The sequence below is a fragment of the Equus caballus genome, chromosome 9 (assembly GCF_041296265.1).
Source record: "Equus caballus isolate H_3958 breed thoroughbred chromosome 9, TB-T2T, whole genome shotgun sequence".
In the NCBI taxonomy this organism is placed as follows: domain Eukaryota; kingdom Metazoa; phylum Chordata; class Mammalia; order Perissodactyla; family Equidae; genus Equus; species Equus caballus.
This window is the reverse complement of record NC_091692.1, coordinates 22,329,491-22,357,217: the sequence shown is the minus strand read 5'-3', so window position 1 is coordinate 22,357,217 and position 27,727 is coordinate 22,329,491. Positions and strand designations below refer to the sequence as shown.

The 27,727-nt window shown below is 41.5% G+C and overlaps 1 protein-coding gene and 1 long non-coding RNA gene across 4 annotated transcripts in view; one reads left to right on the top strand and one right to left on the bottom strand.

Moving 5' to 3' along the window:
- Positions 1-8,805, bottom strand: part of LOC106780980 (uncharacterized) — a 29,254-nt gene extending 20,449 nt beyond the window's left edge. Inside the window, exons 1-2 of the long non-coding RNA XR_002810289.2 lie at positions 8,486-8,805; positions 5,403-5,568 (exon numbers count right to left, since the gene is read on the bottom strand). This is a non-coding gene — a long non-coding RNA (uncharacterized lncRNA). The remainder of the gene's footprint in view (positions 1-5,402; positions 5,569-8,485) is intronic.
- The window catches only part of NKAIN3 (sodium/potassium transporting ATPase interacting 3), a 613,676-nt gene continuing 593,727 nt past the window's right edge, over positions 7,779-27,727 (top strand). For 2 of the 3 annotated variants that reach the window (XM_023648540.2, XM_070221498.1), the window contains exon 1: positions 7,800-8,000. In XM_023648540.2, the coding sequence (XP_023504308.1) occupies positions 7,947-8,000 (54 nt within the window). In that variant the 5' untranslated portion in view covers positions 7,800-7,946. Of the gene's footprint in view, positions 8,001-27,727 lie in introns of all 3 variants that reach the window. The other variant, XM_023648539.2, reaches the window with a different exon arrangement.

The window sequence follows — 27,727 nt, the reverse complement described above, 5'->3', positions numbered from 1 at the left end:
AGCTGAGATGGACCTCTCTCTCCATCTTTCAACCTTGGAAGTGTCTGTTATCCAATGAGACTTAAGGGAGAAAACCCAGCCCCATTAATCAGTGTGTCATCACATGACTGGAATTAAAAAGTAAAGCCGTAAAGCCTGAATCGAAACGACAGCAAGTATCACAGGTGTATGTGTCCGCTTCCATTTCAAAGTAAGACACCATCTGGAAGTTGTTCTTTCTGCCAAAAGGGGTAGAGACATAAAAGCTCCCCTTTCCTTTTCAAAATGAGGACTCAGCGAACTGAGCTCTGCTTCATAGGGAAATAAGCCCTCCCTGGAGATACAGGGAGATACAAGGGACTCATCAGAGAGACAAGCAGGAAAAAACCCTTGTCAGAAGCAACTTTTTTTCTGAACATAAGAAATGATAACTTGTGTTATTTTTAAGTATTTATTTAAAAAGAAATCATGTTTCCCACTTGTACTTAAGCACTATCTTTTCCACAGCTGAATATTTGCGAGATTTGTGTTGGGCCTTCTGTTGCAAAACAATAAAAACGGGACACAGAAAAGAAAGAGATGATAGCTTTGTATTGAAAATAGGTTTTGAGGTACACACAAGCAGAGACTGAGAATATGTGGTGTATAATTAGACTAAGAGTCTTGACACAAAGAAGGGCAAGATGACTTCATTGGAGATCATCACGATACAGAAAATCTACAAGTAGGCTTGGCAGAACCGATCAATGCTGGAAGAAAAATACATACCAAAACAGAGAGTTGATTTTTCTAGTCACCTCTTGCTAAGTGTTCCTAATCCTTAGTGAGGAGGAAACAGGAAATTCATGTCAGCACGCCCATGGTGTAAAATTTCCAATATGTATGCAGTATATCGTGATGTTTGGGTTAGCGATCAGGAATTGTGTACGGTTCTGATCCTACGTTGTGGGTTAAGTCCTTTTCTGCTAATCTTTTTCTTACCTTTATAAAATCTGGATTTAAAGAATCCTTCAAGTTGTTTTCATGTACAAATAAATGGGATTGAATCCTACAGATTCTTTATTCAAGATGCTGGTGCCAAGAATGGAAGACCAGGTGAGTGTGGCATGTCTTTGGGATTTTAGAGAAGCAGACTCTTAGACAAGAATTCACATGCAAGCCATTTGTTTGGGAGATTAGCCCAGGAAAACACTGAAGAGGATTATCTGAAACCAAGAAGGGGAAGGACCAATGAAAGGTGGATTATGAAACAAATTACCCCCGTGGGCCACCGAAGCTGGGGAACTCTGGAAACGATACAGAATATGCACCTCTGAGTCATGCTGAGGTATTTATACACCAACTCCCATCACTTGGGGCTCCAGGGTTGCTCCTCGGAGGTGGTAATTCTTCACACCTGCAGCCTCTCCTGCAGGTGAAATACAGGTGCTGCCAGGAGGAAGTTGGCCCCAAGAGCACTAAAATGGTGAGGGCAAAGACTGGATATGCCTCTTGGGAAAATTACTCTTGTGCATTTCCCCTTCTGTCCCAGCACCAGTGATTTGGCTCCACACCTGAAGACCTGTTTGCAAGTACTCAGGGTTGTTTGTAACCAAAAATTGAATTTCGTGACTTTTACTTTTTTATTGTAATCAATTTGTTTATACATGACTTACATTAAAAACTGAGCTATATTTACAAACTGTATTTGAAATCTGTCCATTCCTTACACTGTGGAAAACATGTTAGGCAAACCTAAGATGCGAAGACACTGTGTAATAAAATGTGCTCTCTGTGGTGAGTTGCATCTGCTTCAGGTGAGACCATAGCCTTACCAAGGGTATGTCTGGGATCTAGTAAATGCCAAAGGAATCTATGCCATTTGGCCTTGATGCCACTTCTACTTTTCAAGACTGCTTCAGAATATCGCAGTGATTTTACTAATGATTACTCGTTTTCTCTCACTACCAATTTTATCTTATTTTCCCATTCAAAATATAAAGGGAAATTATGTGATTGTACTATCCTTAATTTGTTTTTTTAAATTCTCCAACATTCTGGAATAAAAATGCATGGGAAAAAATAATTTTCGGGAGTTTTATATGCATGTTAAAATACCATGGACAAATAAAAGATCCATCATTCATATATTACTGAAAAATAGTTCCCTCTGTATTAGCCTGAGCTAATGAACTTTACGTTAGGTTTTGTGTTTCTGATGGGCAGTCTGTTCAGTATTGCATACTCCTGCTGTGTAAGTGTAACACATTTTATGACTGTTTCTTATTTTTAACTATTTATTTTGAAATAATCTTAGACTTACAAAAAAAGGTGCCAGAGTAAATCACAAAGATCCCATGTCCCTTCCTCCATGTTAAAATCTCACAGAAGCATCATCCTATACTAGAGGACTGGTCCTTGAACCAGGTGGATGTGAGGAAGTCTGCTGCAGAGGTTCATCACCTTACAGAAATATTCTCTCATAGATGGTACTGGAAAGGATAAAAATATTTTTTTAATTTCCTTGGTTTAAAAATGAGGGGAAAAAAAGAAAAAAGTCTTCTCATTGGAACACTTAATGTAATCCAATAAGTACATGGGTAAATAAATACATGTGTGCATACATACAAAACACATGTTGGGTGGTATCAGGACTCACTAAGACTTTGTATTAATGTTTTCTTTTTACTTTTAGTTATGCTACCTTCTCTCTTCCTTTGTTACTGCCAATTGTTAGGGGGTCTAGATAAACCACTATGCTGAGGAGTCTGATCTGATCTTCTGGAACTTTGAGAAAAGCAGACAGCAGGGGAGAAAATTTTAATGGTAGTAAGGAAGTGTTCGAGTCTCCGATATGAGGACTCTGACACAGGAGGTAAGCAGTAACGTTTGTTGCATAGAAATCCCTAACGGTTGCCAATACTCGGCGATAAATTACCTGGAGAGAAATGCTTGAACTTGTTGGTGTCAGTCGGGGCTGCTCAGTGAATGACATTAGAAAAACTCTAAATGTACATCATTGCAATACTAATTATGATAATAGCAACAACAAGATCAGTGTTGTCAGACCACTGAAGAGTATGATATGTAAATATTAATTGAGGCTTATTTTTCATCCCAAACAGAAACCAGAAAGGTGGTGCTTGGCTACCCCTTTCAAATTATAAAACTGGTTATTACTAACATTTCTTGAAGCAAAATACACCAAAGGAATCTCCTTATTCTTTCTCTCTTCGTAGTTCTCACAAACCTCCAGGCTTTCCAGTGTCCTCAAAAACACTCCCACACCACATATCCATCTCCTACTTCTTTCTCACCTCACCTCCCAAAAAAAAACAGCCCTATGACATAAAGTGCTTATAATAAATAGCTAGAAGTATCTCTCTTCTTAGGGAGTAAGAAAATATTGAAATTATAACTGCCATGTCTTCCCCTGCCTCCAACATTCTGGGACCTTCATTGCTATGCATAACAAGTGGATCAATTCTAACTAGACGGATGGTCTCAACAGGCATTGGGCAGCACATTAATGTACCACAGCCTTCCAGCCATGCTTCAAATTCTCCACATGTGTGTCTCCCAATTTTGCTCCAGTGGAAACCTTTTCTTTGCTCCAACTGAGGAGCCATGCTGTTATTACAATGTGTGACAGATAATCCTGAAGTCAAGCCAGTTGTAGGAGGAGGCGTAGAGGATTATAATTTGCTTGCTCCAAGAAGGGGCCAAGGAGGGGCCCAACATCAAGCAGGCACCAGAGAAAAGGCACATATGTAGTGGCACATTTAGGTACTTTTCTCGAAGGGGATAGAAGAATGCTTGATCAGACGGTACACTATTTCACTCAAACAATAATGCTGAACTGGAAGGCTTCAAAAAAGAAAAGAACAGTGAAATAATTAAAGAGAAACTATAATTCCTTCAAGCTGGTGTCTCAAATCCTGGTATTTGAAAGTTCTGTGAAATAGAAACCTGCTTTTCCAGGTCTGGTCTCTAGGTGTGCTCTCTTCCACCCAGTTATCTTATTCTTGGTGTAGACAATTGGCTTCTCTCAACTTTAGGGAGACAGAATTGGAGTTTCTCAAAAGGAATCTTACAAAAAAAGCTGAGAAATAAAAAATATAGAAGAAAGAAAAAATATAGACTTAAATGTCAATAGAGTACGGGTGCATTTGTATAAATATATGCTTACTACTTACATTTACTACATGTATACTACATACACGTAATACTGCATAGATGTGTGTATACGTACATATGCAACATTATGTGTGAAGCATTATGCTAAAAACGTGCACACATTATCTTTTTTCATTCAACAAATATTGAGTCTAACTATTGTTAAAAGCACTGGAGAAAGCATTGTTTTTGATGGAGGAGACAGAAAATTACAAAGTAAACAAATGAATGTTTTGAATGAAAATACAGTAGAGTGACTGGGGTGTGATTTCAGAGGGCATGGTCAGTGAAGGCCTTTATGAGAAGTGACATGAGGCTGAGACCTGCATGAGGCAAGGCTGTAAGAGCCATGCAGATGGGGGATAAAGAACAAATGTCAGGCTTAGTCCTATGGGACAAGTCATGTCATCATACCCACTTTGCATAGCAAAAAACTTGGACTCACAGGGAAGAAAAGTGACTTGTCCAAGATTCTGCAGCTAGGAAGAGGCATAACCACTCATACATTGGATTGGCTGTTCTGCTTAGAGTATTATTTCCTCCTCAATCGATTTTTCCAAACTCCTCTCTAGGTTGCACCCTTCCCATTGCTCTGTCATTTTCTACTCTTTTCTCCTCTCCTCTCCCCAAGAGACAGGTAAGGCCTCTTTTAAACCTTCCCTCACCCTCACAAGAAGAAAACTCAGTGACAGCACTTGGTGCCAACCTCCTTCTGAGTGGCTTCTGCTTCACTAACACATCTCTCTCTTTCCATTCCAAGCCCTTGAGGGGAGGGCAGGCAGTACTATCATTGACCTTTGCAAACCTGGCAACTAGCATAGCCCTTGACATATTAAGCTATTAAGAAATGAAGCAAGTAAGAAATATTTGAGGGCATGATGGAGGAAGGAAGGAAACAAAGAAGGAAGGGAGGAAGGTTTTTAGCTCAGGATGCAGGTCAATTTAGAAAATGACAATAACAGACTTCAGAGACAAATAAAAGTAGCTTCTCACAATTTCTAGACTTGTTACTAGCATTGTGTTATCTTTGCTTCTCTCTTCCTCTCTTTGAAAGTCAAATGCGTTTTCAATTGTCTTAAATTATACAAGGAAGAAATTCCAATCTGGGTGGATCAGCAGAGAGGGCAGTGGGAAAGGGAAAGGTACAGGAGGACACCCCTGGACCCCTGAAATCATACCACATGGGTGGCACTGACTCTGGAGGCCAGATCGATGCAAATTACTATGGCTACTTCCCAGCAAGCACTTAGCTCCAGTGTAGGCGTTACCTGTGTCCTAAATTTCAGAGGCAGCATGGTGAATGTATAATCAAGGAGCTCTTGAGGCAGATTACCCAGCTTTGCATTCCTCTTCATCCGTTTAGTAGCCATGGGACTTGCTGTTCCCATTTCCACATCTTTTCAGTGGGGATGCTCATGGTACCCATCTTATAGGCTGTTGTGAGGAATAAATAAGTAAATATACATAAAGCTGTTAGACTGGTGCCTGGCAAGGACCCAATGCATGTTAGCTGCAAATTTGGTACTTACTAAATAAATAAATAAATAAAGTGATGAAAAAAGGATATTGGGGTAAACATGTAATTTGGAGGGAAGGAAGGGTCATTATGTTTTTCATCATCATTCATCACAATCTCTGGAGATAAAAAAGCTACAATAATTCCTCAAAATTGCAGAAAGACTTGTTCATGTCTTCTTTCTCTTCAGCTGCCTCCTACAGCTTTTGGAAGGGTCGATGGCCTGAAATTTTCTGCATTGTCCTTTTCTATATACTAAATTATTTGTCGGGGTCCATTTTTTTCCTCTTGTTTTCATTCATCATGAATGGTGATAGTTATGCTTATTTTTCGAAAAAGAAGCATACCTTCATAATCCTTGATCATTGATGTCTTACAGGATGGGTTAAAAAAAAGCTTCTGATTCCATTTTTTCCCTTCTCTAAGACAATGGACAGAGGTGGAGCAGAAACAATAAATGTTCTGGAGCCTTTTATTGACCCAAATCCTGAGGTTATTCGTGTGACCCTACTAGGATTTCAAAAACATCAGGCAAGGATTTTCCTGGGAACTATAACTGTTTCAAGTTATAAACTTAGGTCCTGAAGAAATGGCTCAGAATGAGCCAGTTAGTTGCAAAACAAATTAAAAAAAAGAATTCCCTTTAATCCCTGAAGAAACGGCTAGAGCAGAGTTTCCACGTATGGAGAGAATGTTTTAAAAAAGCAAAAATTTCTCTCCTGCCTTTTCTTTTTTACTAACCTACCATAAGGACCCAGGAGGGCAGCAGTGGGTGAGAAACGGGGTTTCTGTGCCAAGTTCTGAAGAAAGCCTCTTCGGAGACAATTGGCTGGTAGCCTTGTCCCTGCTCTTGTAGGCAGCTCGAGCTACTCGCGCACGTAGTTCCACTAGGTACAACAAATGTGCCCATGAAAACTGACATCGAGCGCTGATGAAATTTAACCCTCGGCAGATCTCCTCCACTATTCTACTAGGTGAGAGGGAGCAAGAGAGTGTCCTTGGGATTCACGGAGAGTTAGCCGGGATTTAACTAGCCGGGACAAGGTATTTCCAAGTCCTGCTCAAACAATTTAAGTCTCTCTGGGAAGAAATCTTATTTATCCTCATCCCGGAAACATTCCCCATTCCTAGAAAAAGCCACACATCCTCTTCTTTCTCGCCTTCTCTTCTTTCGCGTCTGGTGACAATTTCAAAGAGCCTTGAGGTCGAGAAACCTAAGCCAGGTCTCCTTGAGGCGTCCCGGTTTATCTCCGCGCTCCGAGCCGGCGCATCATTTCAGCGCCGCCGCATCGCCCCGCGCCAAACCAACTCGGTCTAACTTTCCCTCCCAGACTCCAGCAGGGGCGCCCTCTGGGCCACCGACTGCGGCAGGCTGGAGCGACCCCGGTCCCGAGACCCCAGAGCTGCGCGCTCAGCGCCGGGGGGAGCGGACTCGCCGCGCGGCGCCACCGACTCCTCTCCCGCCCCCCACGCTCGCAGCCCCGCGCTCTCGGAGCTCGGCCTGGCGCTCCGCCGCGCCCGCCCGCCCGCGGCTTCTCGCCTCCACACCCTTCGTCCCCGGACACCAAGCCCTCTCAACTCCCATCCTCTCCACCTCGGGGGCCGCTCAGCAAAACCCTGTTCCCTCCTTTGCACACGCCTCCAAACACCCTCCCAACACCCAGCACAGCCCCCAGAGAAAGGCCAGCCCGGATCTCTCCAGTTAAACTGGCCGCCGAGGATCTCCATCACCACCAGCCGCCCTAATTCACGTTCATTCATATTCATTCTTATTCTCATTCTCATTCTCTCTCCCTCTTCCTATTTCTCCAAAGACTCTTAACAAGCCAGGCCGATCCTCCTCAGCGGCACTCCTTTTCATTCATCCCCTCCCACCACACACACACACTCCAACCCAGACAGCCCACTCCACTTTTCAGACGCCCACCTCCTACATACTCCCCTCCCCTAAACAGACTTCCACCCACTCACCATCTGTAGCCTCCCTTCCGCCCCCAGCCCCGCCCGCCCGGCTCCCCCTCCCCAAGAAGCAGACCTGCACAGTGGGAGGCAGGGACCCCCGCCAGACGCTCGGGTCGTGCGCGCCGTTCTGACCTCTGCCCGCCCGGGAAACTAACAAAGGCGCTGCGCGAGCCCGGACCCCGAGAGGGCCGAGCGGCGGGCGGCGGCCGCGGGGCGGGCGAGCTCGGGCCGGGCCGGGCAAGCGCCGGGCGGGGGCTGCTCCGGAGTCGGGAGGCAGCGGCGCCGGAGGACGCGGATCTCTCGCCGCGCGCGCCGCTCGGACGCCGCCGGCACCATGGGCTGCTGCACCGGGCGCTGCTCGCTCATCTGCCTCTGCGCACTGCAGCTGGTGAGTGCCCCGCGCGCCCCGGCCCGGGACCGGCCCCTGCCCTGGGACTGGCCTCCCCGGGTCCCTCCGCAGATCCGCAGCTCCTGGCGGGGGGCGGGCGCTCCCGCCGGCCCCCACCCTCCCCGCCTCCCCGACTTGCGCTGCCCTCCCTCGCGGACAATCACTAGGTCGCCCCTGCCCTGCGGGAGGGCGCGGTCTCCCTCTTGCCTCCCCCCGCTGGGGTTCCCTGGACCCTTGCCGGGTGTCGCTACAAGGTCCAGGGGTGGCAGGCGAGGCGCCGGGGGAGTGAGAGATTTCCCCGCCCCTCGGTCGGACAGCTGGCTTTAGCACCCTCCGCATCCCTGCTGAAGTTTCACAGGAGCTTGTGGGCTCTTTCTTCTTGCGATGATTTCCAGTGAGGTGGTTTAGTTACAAGAATGGGAATGGCCAGGTTCTGAGGAGACAGAGCAGCTTAAACTCTCAGTTAAGAGTGAGGTGGTTCTTACCTTCAGCAGGTTGCAAGGTGGTTGTTGAGGAGTCTTGGAGCTCCAGCAAGGAGGTCTGGCTGTGTTTTTAAACAGTATTCCAACCCCTACCCTTCCAGTTTCTCTTTAAATTTTGTTGAAATGCTCCACGTTTAGATAGCGACAGACTGACGGCTTTCATCGGGGAGAGAACGTTCTGAAAGGCTCCGTTGGCGCGGTAGCTTGCCGAGGGAGTGCCTGTAATGGGAAGTTCAGAGTGGAATGGGAAGAGATCAGAGTGGACAGTAAAAGGGCTTTCGGTGTGGAGCGAATGCTTCTCTTACCATATGTCCTATTGGGACCTAGACTGGCCCTGTGGTCTAATCCATAGTCACTTGAGGTCAAGGCCGTAGACCTTTTGTGTCAGACTTTTGTGTGTGAGAGATTAATAAACTCCCTTTTATTACACTTAAGACAGATTCTGTAGATGCTTTGCCAAGCTTTTTTCTGTGTTGTTTGTTTTCTAAAGTCACGAACATTAACTAGCGTATTTTAACTAGCAAGAGGAAAAGGCTTTTCAGTGAGCTTTACTGGGTGTCAACCCTTGCAAGACTCCTTAACTGAGGGATGAAATAATGCTCTTTCTTTGGTAGTTAGTCCTTGTTCCCATGAATGTTTTAAAAGGTTTCACTTTTCACTTGCCACAGTGTTCCCTTCTCCCATAAAAACCTCACTTTAGATGTGCTCTTCATTCTTAACGTGTCCATAATTTATGTATTTATAGATTTTAAATCAGTGGCTACTTTTCTTTAGATCTATGGGACAGTCCCTTCTGTCCTTTTAAATAGGACATATTTTATAGAGTTGTCTTGAAAAATAATTTAAAAATTCACTTGAGCATGAATGTTTTCTTTCACTAAGGAAAGAAAGCCAAAGGATAATCTACAATTTTGCTTATTAGAAATGGCTTATAAATTGGAAAAACTAAATATTTAGTCAACCCTCGAATATGCAAGATTGTAGATAGGCACACCGGATTGTATAAACTATAATGGCATAATTCTTTCTGTTTTACATGGAAATAATGTGTAGGGGTTTTTGATGCAGCAGCTAGTTGGTATTATAATATTTGTGATGATAATGTGTTTGGTGTTTCATCTGTCCACTTTTCACATACACCTTCTCAATTGATACGAATGTAACTTACTTTCCAAAGCTTAACCCCAAATTCCATCTTTACGGAGTCTTCCCTGATGCTCCAAGTAAAATCACGTGCTTCTTTTCCTTTAATTTCATAGCACTTTCCTTTTTCCTGTTATAACACATTTCGTGTTCTTAGATCATTTTAAGTTATTTACACTTACCTTTATCACTGGACTGAAAGCTACCTGAGGATCAGGATCAAACATTGTTCATCTTTCCAAACCCTGCACGTCCTTAGGAGAGCTCATATTAGGAGCTGAAACATATTTGCTGAATTTATGAACATTAACTTTTGAAATCCCTACAGGGTTTTTGCATAAAGATTATTTTAATTTACCCCTAAAATTATCCTCTGAGGAAGGCACCCATTTCACTAGTTTGCAGATGAGGAAGGCAATACTTGTAAACAATTTTTTGAGTCAATAGTTTCTGGATGGTAGAAAAGTGGGGTGGCGGTAAACACTTAATAATTGGATCTCAGACAAAACATATCTTATGAAGCGGCTCCCACTGTGGGAACGGTGGGCGGAAATTACATGTCAAGGACAGGGGAGGGGGTGACATGCCTCCAGTTGTCCTGCTCCAGCTTGAGGGTCAGCTGGGTCACAACCTCTCAATGACCTCCTCCAACCCATGGCAGATTCTTTGCTGAAATGGGTAACAGTTTTCAAATACTGGAAAATTACTTCCTCAGTTTTTTCATGCTGTTGCCAATGTAATGGCATGACACATGACAATGTAATGACGTGTATAAGTCTACTCTAGCATACCACTGGATTGGACTCCCAGATCTAGTGTTTTTTCCACGGAAGCCAACTGTCTTCTTTTCTCTTTCATGTTTTTTCTGCTCCCACCAACTGTTGGAAGATGGAGGTTATGAAGCAGTAAATAAGGGTGGCTGTTGAGAGGGGAATGGTATCTGGAGGACACGTTTGCTGAAGAGATTCTGTGTGCTGAGGCCTAGAAGCAACTGCGTAGGTCATTAAAAGATGGCACATTGATTCCTTCTAAAAGTTAAAGAAATAAATGAAGGGTTTTTATTATCTCATTCGCATTTCCTATAAACCACTCTCCAGAGTAGAACATCAGATTGGGAAGGTAACGGGAGAGAATTTATCAATTTTAGGCTAGTGTATTTGGATGAGCTTTGGTTTGCAAAATTTCAGTCTTCTTTCTGCTCTCTTCATTCCCCTGCTCTGGCCATCTCCCATGGTTGCTTTCTCTCTAGTTTCTACTCTAGTACAAGCAAATTTGTTTGTTTGCCCCAGATTTTGCATTCGTGTTCTTAATTCTGCTAGATGAATTTAATGAGAAAATGAAAAGCATGAATACATGCCCAGAGAAAACTGTGCAAAGTGAATCTTTTCTGAAAAAGCAATTCATCCCTGTGTAACAGATTCATCAAGTTGTCCAAAAACTTTTAACTATGTTTTTGTAAGGAGGCCTTTGGTTTAGCTTGTGTTAAAATAATGTGTATTCTATTATCATATATGTGTAATCTTGAAATAAATGAAAACACCTGATCATATGCTTTTAGTAAATTATTTTTAGTTGCCACATTTAAATGTGTCTTAATTGCATGTCTTTAAAGTCTAGAATTTACTCCACATGTCATTTCAGAGCCTTCTTCTTATACTGGTCTCAGAGAAGTGTTGAACTTAGGTTGGCAGGAACCGTTCCCACAGAGCATTAGATGTTTTCTTGACTTCACAGAGGTCAGACTCTAAGACGTGTTCAACAAAAGTTTGTCCCTGGATGTTATTACCAGGGAAGATTTATTGCACCTTGTATCATTTTATGGAAAGGTGACAGCTGGATTCCTATTGGGCCTAATAATCAGTGGAACAAAATTCAAAACTCTCGCTTTACATATCTACAGTAACAGAAACTTTTAGAAGATTTATAGAAAACAGGCAGTTTTTAACACCTCTATGGGATGTATGTTTTTATTTTAGAGAACATCCTCTCAAATTAAAGACAACTAACAGTTCTTTTTCTCACGGTGAAAACCAAGTTAACTTTCCCTCACACATTCAAACCGTCTTGTGACCACCTGGGACGCTATAATGCTGAGATAAAATGTGTTGAGAGGTGTCTGAATGACGGTGCTGTAGTTGAGGTGATGTGTTTTTAAACTAAGTTTTATGAAATGCAGCATTCACCTGTCATAGATATTTGGCAATGGATGCAGAAATACGTTTATGTTATTATGTAGATATATTGATACTTTTGCTTTAACGTGTTTTAAATTTTAATAGCTCTTTCTCTTCTCCTATGAAATATAATTCTTAATCATTTAGTTTTCATTCTTTTTCTATATTAAATACGCTGGTTCATCTCATGAAACTCAGAAAAGCTAAGTGAAATTAAAATTGTGGCTAGTAAGAGATGTTAGGTATAATGTAATTGGTATTGAAATCATTACAATATTCTGCTTTAGCCAATTTTCTACAAATTTGGATCCATTTACAGATCTCTTCTCTTGTTGTTATGTGTACATTCAGGGTATTGAATTTACTCGGGAAATATTGTATTATGGTCTTGTTATGGGTTGTATGATGCCCCTGCCAAATTCTTATGTTAAAGTCCTAACCCCCAGTAACTCACAATCTGCTCTTATTTGGAAAAAAAGGGTCATTGCAGATGTAATTAGTTAGGTTAAGATGGGACCCACCCTACTCCAATATGATTGGTGTCCTTATGTTAAGGGGAAATTTGGACACAGGCACGCACACAGGAAGAATACCATGTGAAGATGAAGGCAGAGATCATGATGATCCTTCTATAAGCCAAGGAATGCCAAAGATTGCCAGCAAACCACCAGAAACTAGGTGAGAAGCATGGAACAGATTCTCTTTCACAGCCCTCAGAAGGAAACAACCCTGCCGACGCCTTGATATTAGACTTCTAGCCTCTAGAATTGTGAGACAATAAATTTCTGAGGTTTAAGCCACTCTGTATGTGGTACTTTGTTACGGCAGCCCTAGAAAACTAATATAAGTCTTTATTTTTTATTTTCATAGGACAATAATCACATATTTCTTTGTATTTGTTTCTTTGTGTACATGTTATTTCTTTTACTGGATTTTAAGTCTACGTGGGACAAAGACTTTGATTTACTCACAGAGGCTTCCAGTACACCCTGCAAAGGGTAAGGACTCAGTAAATATTTGGAGAATACATTAATGTATAAATAAATGAGTAGCCACACTTTATTGGGCATTTTTATGTGCCAGGCATTGTTCTAGGTACTTTATATCTATGAAATCATGTAGTTCTCACAACCACTCCTTTTAGAGATTCAGAAATTGAGGCAAAAAGAGTTTAAGTAACATGCCCGAGATCATATAGCTGGTAAATGAGAGAACCAGGGTTCGGATGTGAGTCTGCACTCTCTTTATTCTGTTCTGTGCTTCCTGTCCTTTAAATAATCAAGAACATTCAACAAATATGCATAAAGTCCCTAAGCACTGGATGTACAAGTGTAAACTATTCAGATGTAGACCTGTTCTTAAGGGGTTTTTTCTATCTGAGGGCAGAAGGGCTATCAATAAATATATAAACAAAGATTACCTAATTACAATTCTGTTCAGTGCCATAAAGGAGATGATAAATGTTATATACACGGAGAAGGAGGGTGAGATCTTCTTAGATGATGTGGTCAGGAAGACTTCCCAGAAATTGAAAGCTGAGTATGAAAGAATGACCAGGAGTCAGTCATGCAAACAGGGGGGAACCATTCTAAGCAGAGGAAACCAAATGTGCAAAGCCTCCAGTTTTGAAAGAGCATGGTGAGCTCCTAGATATGAGAGGAGTCTGGTGTGGCTGGGTGCGTATGGGAGAAAGTACACGTAGGGAGATGGCATTAGACACATGCTGTGGCGCCAGATTTCATTGAAAGAGAAATGTGAATCCACTGAAGCATTTTAAACAGCGTCATGGTATCATCTGACTTGTGTTTCAAAATACTTTCATTGCTGAGTAGAGAATAATTAGAGGGAAACAGAGGAAGTGGGAGACAGGATGCTCTTCTGTTATTCTGAGCAAGAGACAATGCGAGTCAGACACATGTAATAACAGAGCAGATAAGGGAAAGGATGGACTTGAGATGATTTTGGAGTAGAAAGCCTAGGAGTTGCTGAGGGGTTGACCTACACATCTTGTGTAACAGAATGTAATTGTGCTGCTTTTTACTAAAAGTGGAAACTTTGGCTGTTGTAGGTGTGGAGGTGGAGCAGGAGTGTTTGTTTGGAGATATGAGGGTCATGTTTTAGACACTTTAACATTCTGATACCTAAGGCCAAGGAGGTGTCAGGTATAGGAGCTTGGAACTCAGAGGACACGATTGGACTGAATATTCAGAATCGGGAATCAGGAGCAACATTGGGATTTCAGGCCCTGGATTGACATCACCTCAAGACAGAGACTGTAAAGATAGATGAGAAGAGAACCAAAAGCAAGACTCGAAGTTGTAAAACTAAGAAAACAGAAATGAACAAAGTTCACTGAAATGGAAATATTTACATATGCTTGTGTTATTTTGTTCTTCATAATATATCAAGTGCTATTGAGTTTTGAAAATCGTCCCCAATTCTAATCAAATCACTTTTATTCTGATCATTTCCATGTGGATTTTTGTTTTGTCTAGTTTCCCCCCTCCCCCACCACGAAGATAATCCTTATCATAAGATTTTGTGAAATAAATTACTTTCTATCGCCAGAATGTCGATAGTACCTTCTATTTGAAAAAAATGAGCTGCTTTATCCATGTTCTTTCACCTTTCTCTCACAAATTTTACAATATACATTTTAGGTCTCCAGGAAAGATTTGAACAATTATCCAGATTATATAAGGGAAAAATTTCAAATAACTTAAACGTAAGAAATTTTGAGTCAGTGTTAAGTTTTGGCAGCAACAAAATGCACATTAACATAAACTTGGCATATTTTCTTTGCAAGAGTTTGGATGAGTGAGCAGAAAAAAGAACAGATCTATACAGATATATTTTTACTATTTTCATAAGCATTTGTTTTCATCAGGTCAAGTGTGTCTTGCTTAAAAAAGCAGGATTTCAAGTGCTTAATAAAAATTACTCATTGAAGATAAAAATGAAAATCAGAATGGAAAACAAAATTTGAGGGCTTTCAGAACAAAATGACAAACAGTGGAAGCATCTACCTTCCCTTCTTCCTAAGGTCCCCGTCTTAATAGGAGGTTGGGTGCCGTCTCCACTGCCCTGAGGTGTTCTGTGTTGGGCTAGAATCCAGCACTTGTTCTTGCCACAAGGGGCGCCCTGGCAGGGAGCTGGAGGATTGGCTGCCTCTTAGTTTTGCATTTTGAGAGTTAGCTGCCTAATAGCATTGTGAAGGTGACATGGAATAGGACTATAAATATAGTCATCATTTTGAAAGTAAAGCTGATTAATATGTAAGTTAAGATATATAGTAGTTTAGGTAACAACAAGAAAATTAAGAAGAAAAGCACAAATTATTTTTTAACTGCTTGTTTTCATTTTCTTGTAATGCTTTTTATGTTGTAATTTAAAGTAATTTTAACATTCACTTGGGGGAGAGAATGGGAAGATGGCGCCGTGAGTAGTCCTCTTTGTCTCTCGCCCTTCGAGTCTACAATTATTTGGACACTTATCGCTTGACAAAGGATATCCAGACAGCATCTCAGGACGTCTGAGACACCCACGCGACTATACATTGGAAGGCGGATGGACTTTCCTCCGGGAGGATGTGGAAATAGGTGAAAACTCTCCGACCCCGACGGGCAGCCTAGTACCCGCAAGCGGCTTTCTTCCAACGGACGCCCCCAGAGGATCCACACACATCTAGGGCAGGAGTGAGAACACAACAGAGGAGCGACGGTGGAAACAGGTGACCAGAACCCTAGCTAAACCCCCTGCAATTACTCCTAAACGCAGAGGGAAACTTTGGAGTTGCACACCTGAGCCCGCGGGGAGAGTCTCTCCCCGCCATTGGCGGGGAGACCCAGCCTGGTGCTCGGGGCGCCCGCAGGGTCCCAGAGAGAGACACGGAGGGCACGGAGGTCTCCCAGCTGCCGTTGCCCGCCCCGTGGGACTAGGGATTGCCGGAGATCTCGGAGAGGACCGGGGCTGGGGGAACTTTCAAAGGCCAGTTCGGCGACCCGGAGGGGAAGCGCCGGAGCTCCGCCCGGGCAGCAGACAAAACTCTCTGTCTGCCGTTAGCAGAGGGGCCACGCTGAGCATTCAGGGCTCCCAGCAGAGGCCCGGAGAGAATCCCAGAGGGCGGGGCGACCCCCAGCTGCCGTTGCCCGCCCGTGGGGCTAGGGATTGCCAGAGATCTCGGAGAGGATCGGAGAGGACCGGGGCGGGGGAACTTTCAAAGGCCGGTTCGGCGACCCGGAGGGGAAGCGCTGGAGCTCCGCCAGGGCAGCAGACAAAACTCTCTGTCTGCCGTTAGCAGAGGGGCCACGCTGAGCACTCACGGCTCCGGGAGAGGCCCGGAGAGAATCCCAGAGGGCGGGGCGACCCCCAGCTGCCGTTGCCCGCCCCGTGGTGCTAGGGATTGCCAGAGATCTCAGAGAGGACCGGGGCAGGGGAACTTTCAAAGGCCGGTTCGGCGACCCGGAGGGGAAGCACCGGAGCTCCGCCAGGCAGCAGACAAAACTCTCTGTCTGCCATTAGCAGAGGGGCCACGCCCAGCCTTCAGGGCTCCCGGCAGAGGCCCGGAGAGAAGCCCAGAGGGCAGGGCGACCCCCAGCTGCCGTTGCCCGCCCCGTGGGGCTAGGGATTGCCGGAGATCTCGGAGAGGATCGGAGAGGACCGGGGCGGGGGAACTTTCAAAGGCTGGTTCGGCGACCCGGAGGGGAAGCGCCGGAGCTCCGCCAGGCAGCAGACAAAACTCTCTGTCTGCCATTAGCAGAGGGGCCACGCCCAGCATTCAGGGCTCCCAGCAGAGGCCCGGAGAGAATCCCAGAGGGCGGGGCGACCCCCAGCTGCCGTTGCCCGCCCCGTGGGACTAGGGATTGCCGGAGATCTCGGAGAGGACTGGGGCTGGAGAGAGTTCCAGAGACCCAGCTTAGTAGCCTAGGGGGAAACCCTACAGGCTCACAGCAGCCTTAGGGAAAGCCTCTGCACAGCACCAGTAGAAGGCACCCAGCCGCCAGCCACAAGGCTGGAAGACCCCAGGGCAAAAGCAGCATAGCTAGGTGTACTAACCACAGACTGTAGAAGATGCCAATAGCTCTCCTGCGACACATAGAAGACAAGTGAGATTTGGTGGGTGCCGACAGCAACAGAGCGACAAATATAAGTGATCCCACCCCTGGCCGCTGGAAAAGCCCATAACACCGTTGCAGACCCCAAGGAGAGAGCGCATCTAGGTGGGCAACAACAGTAGGCACCTGCAGCCTGAAGCCCCCCTGTGACGGCCCCCACGGCAGAGGAGGGAATCCAAAGGGCCACTGTGGCTACGAAGAGGGGCCCAGGCCCAGTTAGCAACTACGGACAGGGTTCCTGGTTGGTGAAGTATAAACAGCTGCTCCCCCCACTGCAGCAGCTGAAACAAGTGAAAGAAGCAACTAAACTCTATCTCCATGCGGAGGCACAAATCAACATCATGAAGCAATATGAAAAAATACATTAAATCTCCAGAACAGAAAGAAAGTAACAAATACACAGAAAACAATCCCAAAGAAAATGAGATATATAACCTAAATGATGATGACTTCAAAACAGCCATCATTAGGATTCTCAATGAGTTAAGAGAGAATTCTGACCGACAACTCAACGAGTTCAGGAGCTATGTCACAAAAGAGTTTGATACAATAAAGAAGAACCAAACAGAAATATTGGAAATGAAGAACACAATAGAGGAGATTAAGAAAAATCTAGATGCTCTGAACAGTAGGGCCGATAATATGGAGGAAAGAATTAGCAATTTGGAAGATGGCAATATAGAATTGTTGCAGGCAGAGGAGGAGAGAGAAGCAAGACTTAAAAGAAATGAAGAAACTCTCCGAGAATTATCAGACACAATTAGGAGATGCAACGTAAGGATTATAGGTATACCAGAGGGAGAAGAGAAGGAGAAAGGGGCAGAAAACCTATTCAAAGAAATAATGGCTGAGAACTTCCCAAATCTGGTGAGGGAGATGGATCTTCAGGTGACAGAAGCCAATAGATCTCCAAACTTTATCAATGCAAGAAGACCAACTCCACGGCATATAGTAGTGAAGCTAGCAAAAGTCAACGACAAGGAGAAAATATTAAGGACAGCCAGGCAAAAGAAACTAACCTACAAAGGAACCCCCATCAGGCTATCAGCAGATTTCTCAGCAGAAACTTTACAGGCTAGAAGAGAGTGGAATGATATATTCAAAAATCTGAAGGACAAAAATCTACAGCCGAGAATTCTCTACCCAGCGAAAATATCCTTCAAATACGATGGAGAAATAAAAACTTTCCCAGATAAACAAAAATTAAGGGAGTTCATTGCCACAAAACCTCCTCTTCAGGAAATCCTCAGGAAAACCCTCATTCCTGAAAAATCCAAAAAAGGAAAGGGGCTACAAAACCAAGAGCAGAGGAGATAAGTAGAAGGACAACAACAGAGAGTAGCAGCTCTACATCAGAACAGATTAAACCATGGGACGAGAAACAAAGGAAACTGAAGAAAACCGGAAAACAAGACACAAAATGGTAGTGGTAGGCCCCCACATCTCAATAATCACTCTAAATGTAAATGGATTGAACTCCCCAATCAAAAGACACAGAGTGGCAGGATGGATCAAAGAACAAGATCCAACAATATGCTGCCTCCAGGAAACACACCTCAGCCCCAAAGACAAACACAGACTCAGAGTGAAGGGATGGAGAACAATGCTCCAAGCTAATAATGAACAAAAGAAAGCAGGTGTCGCTATACTAATATCAGACAAGGTAGATTTCAAAACAAAACAGATAAAGAAAGATAAAGAGGGACAGTATATAATGATAAAAGGGACTCTCCACCAAGAAGACATAACACTTATAAATATATACGCACCCAACACAGGAGCACCAAAATTTGTAAAGCAACTCTTAATAGAACTAAAAGAAGACATCAACAACAATACAATAATAGTAGGGGACCTCAACACACCATTAACACCAATGGACAGAACATCCAGACAGAAAATCAACAAGGAAATAATAGAATTAAATGAAAAATTAGACCAGATGGACTTAATAGATATATATAGAACACTTCATCCAAAAACAGCAGGTTACACATTCTTCTCAAGTGCACATGGAACATTCTCAAGGATTGACCATATTTTGGGAACCAAAGCAAACATCAATAAATACAAGAGAGTTGAAATAATATCAAGCATCTTTTCTGATCATAACGCTATTAAACTAGAAATCAACTACAAGAAAAAAGCAGAGAAAGGTGCAAAAATGTGGAGACTAAACAACACGCTTCTCAACAAACAATGGATCATTGAAGAAATTAAAGAAGAAATCAAATATTATCTGGAGACAAATGAAAATGAGAACACGACATACCAAATCATTTGGGATGCAGCAAAAGCAGTCCTAAGAGGGAAATTCATCGCAATACAGGCTCACCTCACTAAACAAGAAAAAGTTCACGTAAGCACCCTCAAACGGCACCTAACAGAACTAGAAAAAGAAGAACAAACAAAGCCCAGAGTCAGTAGAAGGAGGGAAATAATAAAAATAAGAGCAGAAATAAACGATATTGAAACAAAAAAGACAATAGAAAGGATCAACGAAACAAAGAGTTGGTTCTTCGAAAGAATTAACAAAATTGACAAACCCCTAGCCAGACTCACCAAGAAAAGAAGAGAGAAATCGCAAATTAATAAAATCAGGAATGACAGAGGAGAAATCACAACAGATACCAATGAAATACAAGAGATCATAAGAGAATACTATGAAAAACTATATGCCAACAAATTGAACAACCTGGAAGAAATGGACAAATTCCTAGACTCCTACAATCTCCCCAAACTGAATCAGGAAGAAATGGAGAATCTGAATAGACCAATCACAAGTAAGGAAATAGAAACGGTAATCAAAAACCTCCCCAAAAACAAGAGTCCAGGACCAGACGGCTTCTCTGGAGAATTCTACCAAACATTCAAAGAAGACTTAATACCTATTCTCCTCAAACTGTTCCAGAAAATTGAGAAAGATGGAGAACTCCCTAACACATTCTATGAAGCCAACATCACTCTGATCCCCAAACCTGACAAGGACAACACAAAGAAGGAGAACTACAGGCCGATATCACTGATGAACATAGATGCAAAAATCCTCAACAAAATTTTGGCAAACCGATTACAGCAATACATCAAAAAGATTATACACCATGATCAAGTGGGATTTATACCAGGGACACAGGGATGGTTCAACATCCGCAAGTCAATCAACGTGATACACTACATCAACAAAATGAAAAACAAAAACCACATGATCATCTCAGTAGATGCAGAGAAAGCATTCGACAAGATCCAACACCCATTTATGATAAAAACCCTCAGTAAAATGGGTATAGAAGGAAAGTACCTCAACATAATAAAGGCCATATATGATAGACCCACAGCCAACATCATACTCAATGGACAAAAGCTGAAAGCCATCCCTCTGAGGACAGGAACAAGACAAGGGTGCCCACTTTCACCACTCCTATTCAACATAGTACTGGAGGTGCTGGCCAGAGCAATTCGGCAGGAAAAAGAAATAAAAGGAATCCAAATAGGTAACGAAGAAGTAAAACTCTTGTTGTTTGCAGACGACATGATCTTATACATAGAAAACCCCAAAGAATCCACAGAAAAACTATTAGAAATAATCAACAACTACAGCAAAGTAGCAGGGTATAAAATTAACGTGCATAAATCAGTAGCATTTCTATACACTAACAATAAACTAACAGAAAAAGAACTCAAGAACTCTATCCCATTCACAATCGCAACGAAAAGAATAAAATACCTTGGGATAAACTTAACCAAGGAAGTGAAGGATCTATACAATGAAAACTACAAGACTTTCTTGAAAGAAATAGGCGATGACATAAAGAGATGGAAAAACATTCCTTGTACATGGATTGGAAGAATAAACATAGTTAAAATGTCCATACTACCTAAAGCAATATACAGATTCAATGCTATCCCAATCAGAATCCCAAGAACATTCTTCACAGAAATTGAACAAACAATCCTAAAATTCCTATGGGGGAACAAAAGACCGCGAATTGCTAAAGCAATCCTTAGCAAGAAAAACAAAGCCGGCGGAATCACAATCCCCGATTCAAAACATACTACAAAGCTACAGTGATCAAAACAGCATGGTACTGGTACAAAAACAGGTCCACAGATCAATGGAACAGAATTGAAAGCCCAGAGATAAAACCACACATCTATGGACAGCTAATCTTCGACAAAGGAGCAGAGGGCCTACAATGGAGAAAAGAAAGTCTCTTCAACAAATGGTGCTGGGAAAACTGGACAGCCACATGCAAAAGATTGAAAATTGACCATTCTTTTTCACCACACACCAAAATAAACTCAAAATGGATCAAAGACCTAAAGATTAGGCCTGAGACAATAAGTCTTTTGGAAGAGAATATAGGCAGTACACTCTTTGACATCAGTTTCAAAAGAATCTTTTCGGACACTATAACTCCTCAGCTGAGGGAAACAATAGAAAGAATAAACAAATGGGACTTCATCAGACTAAAGAGCTTCTTCAAGGCAAGGGAAAACAGAATTGAAACAAAAAAACAGCTCACTAATTGGGAAAAAATATTTACAAGCCACTTATCCGACAAAGGGTTAATCTCCATAATATACAAAGAACTCACACTGCTTAACAACAAAAAAACAAACAACCCGATCAAAAAATGGGCAGAGGACATGAACAGACATTTCTCAAAAGAAGATATGAATATGGCCAATAGACACATGAAAAGATGTTCATCATCGCTAATCATCAGGGAAATGCAAGTCAAAACTACACTAAGATATCACCTTACCCCCGTTAGATTGGCAAAAACATCCAAAACCAAGAACGACAAATGTTGGAGAGGTTGTGGAGAAAGAGGAACCCTCATACACTGTTGGTGGGAATGCAAACTGGTACAGCCACTATGGAAAACAGTATGGAGATTTCTCAAAAAGTTAAAAATAGAAATACCCTATGACCCAGCCATCCCATTACTGGGTATCTATCCTAAGAACCTGATAACAGATATCTCAAGAGTCCGTTGCACCCCTATGTTCATCGCAGAATTATTTACAATAGCAAAGACGTGGAAACAGCCTACATGCCCAGAAACTGATGACTGGATAAAGAAGATGTGGTATATATACACAATGGAATACTACTCAGCCATAAAAAAAGACGAAATTGGCCCATTCACAACAACGTGGATGGACCTCGAGGGCATTATGTTAAGCGAAATAAGTCAGTCAGAGAAAGACGATCTCTATATGACTCCACTCATAGGTGGAAATTAGTATATTGAGAAGGAGATCTGATCGGTGGTTACCAGGGAAAAGGGGGGGTGGGGGGAGGGTACGAAGGGGGAAGTGGTGTACCCACAACATGACTAACAAAAATGTACAACTGAAATCTCACAAGCTTGTAATCTATCATAACATTAATAAAAAAAAAAAAAAAAAAACACACTTGGAAAAAAAGGAGAGATTTTTCAAACCATTTTGAAGACATTTCAAATGTCAATTTTAGAAAGACTATTTGCCAAATACTTGATAAGGTTAAAGTGGGCCTTCTTTCTTAGGTGCATCAAAATCCGTGCTGTTAATCCCCATTAACGCTAATTGGTGTTATTGTGTGTAAATCTTCATACATTTACAACAGAATATGACATTAGACTAAAAGATAACACTTCATCAATGGTTAGTATTCAAAATGCCAGTTAAATGGTAGTGCAAGCAAATGACCCATAGCACAAACTATGTAATTTACATTTTTAATTTGATATATTTTGCAAAGATATTAAAATAAAATAGGAGATAGGCCCTAAATGCCTTAATGCAACATTCTTATTTTAGGTCCAGGTGGAGTACTGTAGAACAGATTTTTTTTTTTTTTAAAGATTTTAGTTTTTTCCTTTTTCTCCCCAAAGCCCCCCGGTACATAGTTGTATATTCTTCGTTGTGGGTCCTTCTAGTTGTGGCATGTGGGACGCTGCCTCAGCGTGGCTTGATGTGCCGTGCCATGTCCGCGCCCAGGATTTGAACCAACGAAACACTGGGCCGCCTGCAGTGGAGTGCGCGGACTTAACCACTCGGCCACAGGGCCAGCCCCTGTAGAACAGATATTTTAAGATGGGCATACTGAAAAAAAATCTAGTAAAAGCATTCAATCTTACTCAGTGACATAAGTTACGGAAGGTGAAACCCTTGGACTAGCTGATTATATTCTCTTTGATGTTGGTGAGAGAATTCCTACTTCCTTTGATTTGGAGGAGAAGCATCTGTCTATTGGGAAAAGGAGATTGGGGGTGAAGGTCAGTGGGCAACAGGGGTGGGGGTTATGACAAGGGCTTTAATTGCAAGAATTAGATAGTCCCTTGTTAAGGGAAGCAGGGGCAAGATGATGGTGGTGTTAATGAACTTGTTCTTTTTTTCAGTTTCTTTTTTTCACTTCTGCATAGAGGACCACACTGTAGAATGGTTTTCCTGACGAATTGTATTCCTGAATTATTGAGTAGAATTAAATGTTTGAGTTTCTTCTCTCCACTCCCTCCACAGGTACTTGCATTACGAATGGTTTCATACAGATGCCCAGTTCCTTTATTAACAAGAGGTAGTGGAATGGGATTTTAGCTATCAGATTCTCATAAGAGATATGAGCTCAATGGATGTGATGATAAGTCGTAAATATATTTCTGATGGTTTCTCTCTATTCCAGTATTTAGAGACATGGTTATACTTTGGTATTGATTAATACAGAGTATAATAAGTGCTTGCAAGTGGGAAGTTCCAGGCTATAGATGTTGATTGGTTAAATCGGTTAATTAAGGTATAAAGAGGAATGCTCTACACGCAAGTTATGTTTCCTCTACTGATAACTAGCTGTAACTGATCATAATTAAGATAATGGAAAATATAAAATTCTCATTAATGGCAATTCTTTATCAATTTGTACTTAAAATATAAATTTTTGATGAGGGAGCTCTTTCAAATTATACTTTGTGAAAGGTAACATATCTTAGATTTGAGGAGTCCTCAGGAAATTGTCTAGAGCTGTCTTTAGCACCATGATAGGACCGTGCATGATTGTTTAATACTGAAGACTCTCCTGTTGATTCTTAAATAGCTCCGAGAATGGAAATCTCTACTGTTAGCAAAGTTCTCCTTATATTTAAATTGAACTTCTCATTCTTCAATTTCTATCCTATCTTCTACACATGTGCCTTTCATCTGGATTATGAGTAGCGGATGGAGGCAGTGACGTACTGGAGACGGCTCATACCAAATGGGGAGAGTTTACTGTTACATTTCCAGAAATTCTGCAAGCCAGTTGTTAAACACAGATGTTATTAAAAATTAATTATATAATTTTAAATGATATTAAAAACAAAGGTAATAAATATCCAAAATTCAACCCTTCCTAATTATTTTACTGAATTGTACTGTTATCTATGCTCCAGGGGTGATTTTACATCTATTGTGTCTGTATGGTAGAAATTCTATATAACAGTATGCTATTGAGCATCTCTTTCCGACTCTGCATCTAGTGACATCATATTGGTAGCTAAAAATCTATTATGGTGGAAGTATTCATATCATGAAAATACACAAATCCCACAAATCAAGTCCTCTTCCCACCTCTCCGAGCCAGTTATTAAACATTTACTAGCATGCTGCTGGGTAGGGAGTTTCATCAGAAGAAAGATTATTTTCTTCCTTGTACAAGTAGAAACTGATTTATAAGCCCTTAATGTAACAATTATGAATAAACAGTGCATTTCCTAACCTAAAGATTTTATGTATTGTTTTGGGTATATCTGTAAAATTGTTTAAACATAATGGAGAAGTTTTGATTTTCAAAAGTACCAGCATTAACTCCTTTTATACAATAGCTTTCGGATCTCCCTAAACATTGCAGTTGATAACTGATTTGTGACAGAATGATCCAGAATTGATCCTGGTTCATAGGTTTTGTTTCTAGTGACTGACTAGACTCTAGAGTCCCTCACTATGAAGGAAAGTCATTTCTACCTAACGGCTGTTGATTGATTCCCGTGAGTGAAGGCGAACTTAATCCAACTCCTCCATCTGTCCATGTTATTGGTTGTAATTAACTCCTTCTACATGGATGTCAAGTAATCAATAGCAAAAAGATCAAAATACCTTCTTACACCACACCTGGTACTTCCAGGCTTAGAATGAGCTTGAATTTTCCATCGTCCCCACACTGAAATACTAAATATACAATCTTGAAGGAGGCTATGAGAAGGTGATTTATTTGAGAACACCCTAAAAGATATTTGGCTCATAAAATTTATTTTCTGAATTTTAAAACGTAATCATTGTTACAATATGGAACAAAATTCTATTGTACCTCAGTTCCCTTGTTTCATTCTGATAACACCTCTATAAGGCAGATATTAATATATTCCTATTTACAGATGAGAAAACTGAAGAGTAGAGAAATTGAGCAGAATATTGAAATCGTATGTTATGGCTTAAGCCATCAGAAATGTGGAAATATGGATAGCAAAATTTTGTGTGTGTTACCCTGTGACTGGATTAAAAGAAAAAGTTGTTTCTCTGGGCTCAGGCCAAACCTGTTGGAAAGAGTATTTAAGCAAGCAATTTATTTACATAAAATGTGATTTTTAAGATGAGATCCAGGTGACTTGAGTAATTAGAAGAAACATTGTAACTCTTTGAAAGGGCAATTTTTTTCTTCCATTTCTGTCAGTAGAAGGTAGTTTTCCTCAAGATTGGTATCCATGTTTAGAGTCCCTCAGGAGGCACCCCAATTTATCCTGAAACAGGTGAATGAAATGCAAGCTTTCTGCAGACCAAATATTTTTGCAGTTTTTGCATGCTCTATTTTCTTCAACAGATGAACCACTTCTGACAATGCTTTCACTGTCCACATGTGATCTTCTAATACCATCCAGACCTCTGCTCACAAGTATCCTCTCTCTCCATAAGAGTTTAAGCCACAGATTATTTGTGCTCTCTGATGGGAAGCTCTTTCTTGGCCTTGGAGTGTATGATTGTTAAAGATCTGAATGTTGCAGCCACATCATTGACTGAGCATCTTAAATGTGGGGCCAATTAGAGGAAAGCATTAGATGAAGCCACTGACCCATTGGGAAGCCTGCAAAGAGCCCCTAACAGTCTTTTCATCTAAAAGAGAGCTGTGGTTGGAAATACGCAGATGGAGCTGTCCTCAGGGATCTGTCCTTCACGCACGTGGTTCTGTTGAAGCATTTCGCAAGTAGCAGACTTAACGTTTTGTAGCATTTCACAGACAACATCAGACAGGGGAGCATTGGTCATCTATTATTAATGTGTTTGTTTGACTAGTCCAAAAGTGTCTTTATACATACTTTTTAACTCCTTCAATACCAATGATACTTTTATTGGAGGGCAGAGGTTTGGGGGAGTTTAAAATATAAGTAACAGCTTGATTTTCTTTCAAGACAGCATAAAGTAGAGAATGTTGATTTTCTTAGTATATTTTAACTTATTGATGACAAACTGGTTTGGTAGTTAAAAAAATTCTTCATGGATTCTAATTCAAGTTTCTCTACTTTTCCCGCATTATATTGAAGAAATAATATTATTTTCGTATTTAGAGGACCATACCAAAGCTGAAGAGCTTGTTATATTTAAACATATTTTCAGACATTTAAACTTTATAGTTACTATATTTTTAGTTATTGTAACATTTAATTTGATTTTGAAGTGTTGATTAATGGCCGTTCTACCAATGGAAGGTTTAAAATGCTCTTAGGAGAATGGTAGTTAAAGCTCTTTTTATAAATAGAAATACAATTCTTTAGTCAATATGTATTTTGCATTATATTTAATTAAGAGGTAGTCTAAAATTTAGATTTGGGTCGTGTCACTTGCAATGGCCACCTGCTTTCCATGACCCAAAATGAAGGAAAAGCAATGGTGAATTATCATCCCACAGGCAATAGAATTAGTGGATGGTTAGCTACTGTGTACCACGATTTTCTCCAAGATGCTCAAGGAGTACTGGAGGCTGACCTCATAGGGGGAATCACAGCTAGATGGCATGATTAGCAGTATAAGGACAACATTTCACATCGTATAACTTAACCAAAGATAGCAGTAGAAAATCAGGTGACATTAGAAGTAGGTTGTCCTGTGTGAACTAAATGTGAGTGAAAAGAGAATGCAGTAAATCATGGCAAATTTTATATACTTCATCTGTAATCCTAAGGAATAAAATCATTGAACAGTTTTGGGAGTTCCTGACATTTGGACTTATTTTTTTCTGTTACATTTAAGTATAAGAGAAATGGTGTTTTGGGCAGGATTAAATTACATATTCATGTATAAACCCCATTATGTACAATGATAACAATTGCAAGAAAGTCCTGGAGGTAAAGGTGTGAACAGTAATAAACTACAGGCAAAAGATAATCAGCAGTGTAATATTCTTTAAGCAGCAAATATTGGAATGCATGAATATAAGCATGATATGTAGCAATCCACTCATCAGTGTTGATCAGATACATTTAAACAAAGGAACATGATAGTTTCCTATTCTCATAGTGACGTATTTTGTGAAATATGCAGTCAAACTTAAAGAGAATACTAATTTGGAAATAATTCAGAAGGAAAAATGAAGAAATTCAGATTATTTAACCTAATGGTGGATTATTAGTTTCACAAGGTGCTGTCTCAGAATGTTGAAAGGAAAATATCCTCCCTCCTTCCCCGGCCTGGACCCTGCTTCGGTCCCTGTTTTCTTCATCCCAGGAATCATTGTCCCACTCTTCATGTTCTGACCCACTCCAGTTACTGATCCAATATTGACAGAGTCAGGAGAGCACGTATAT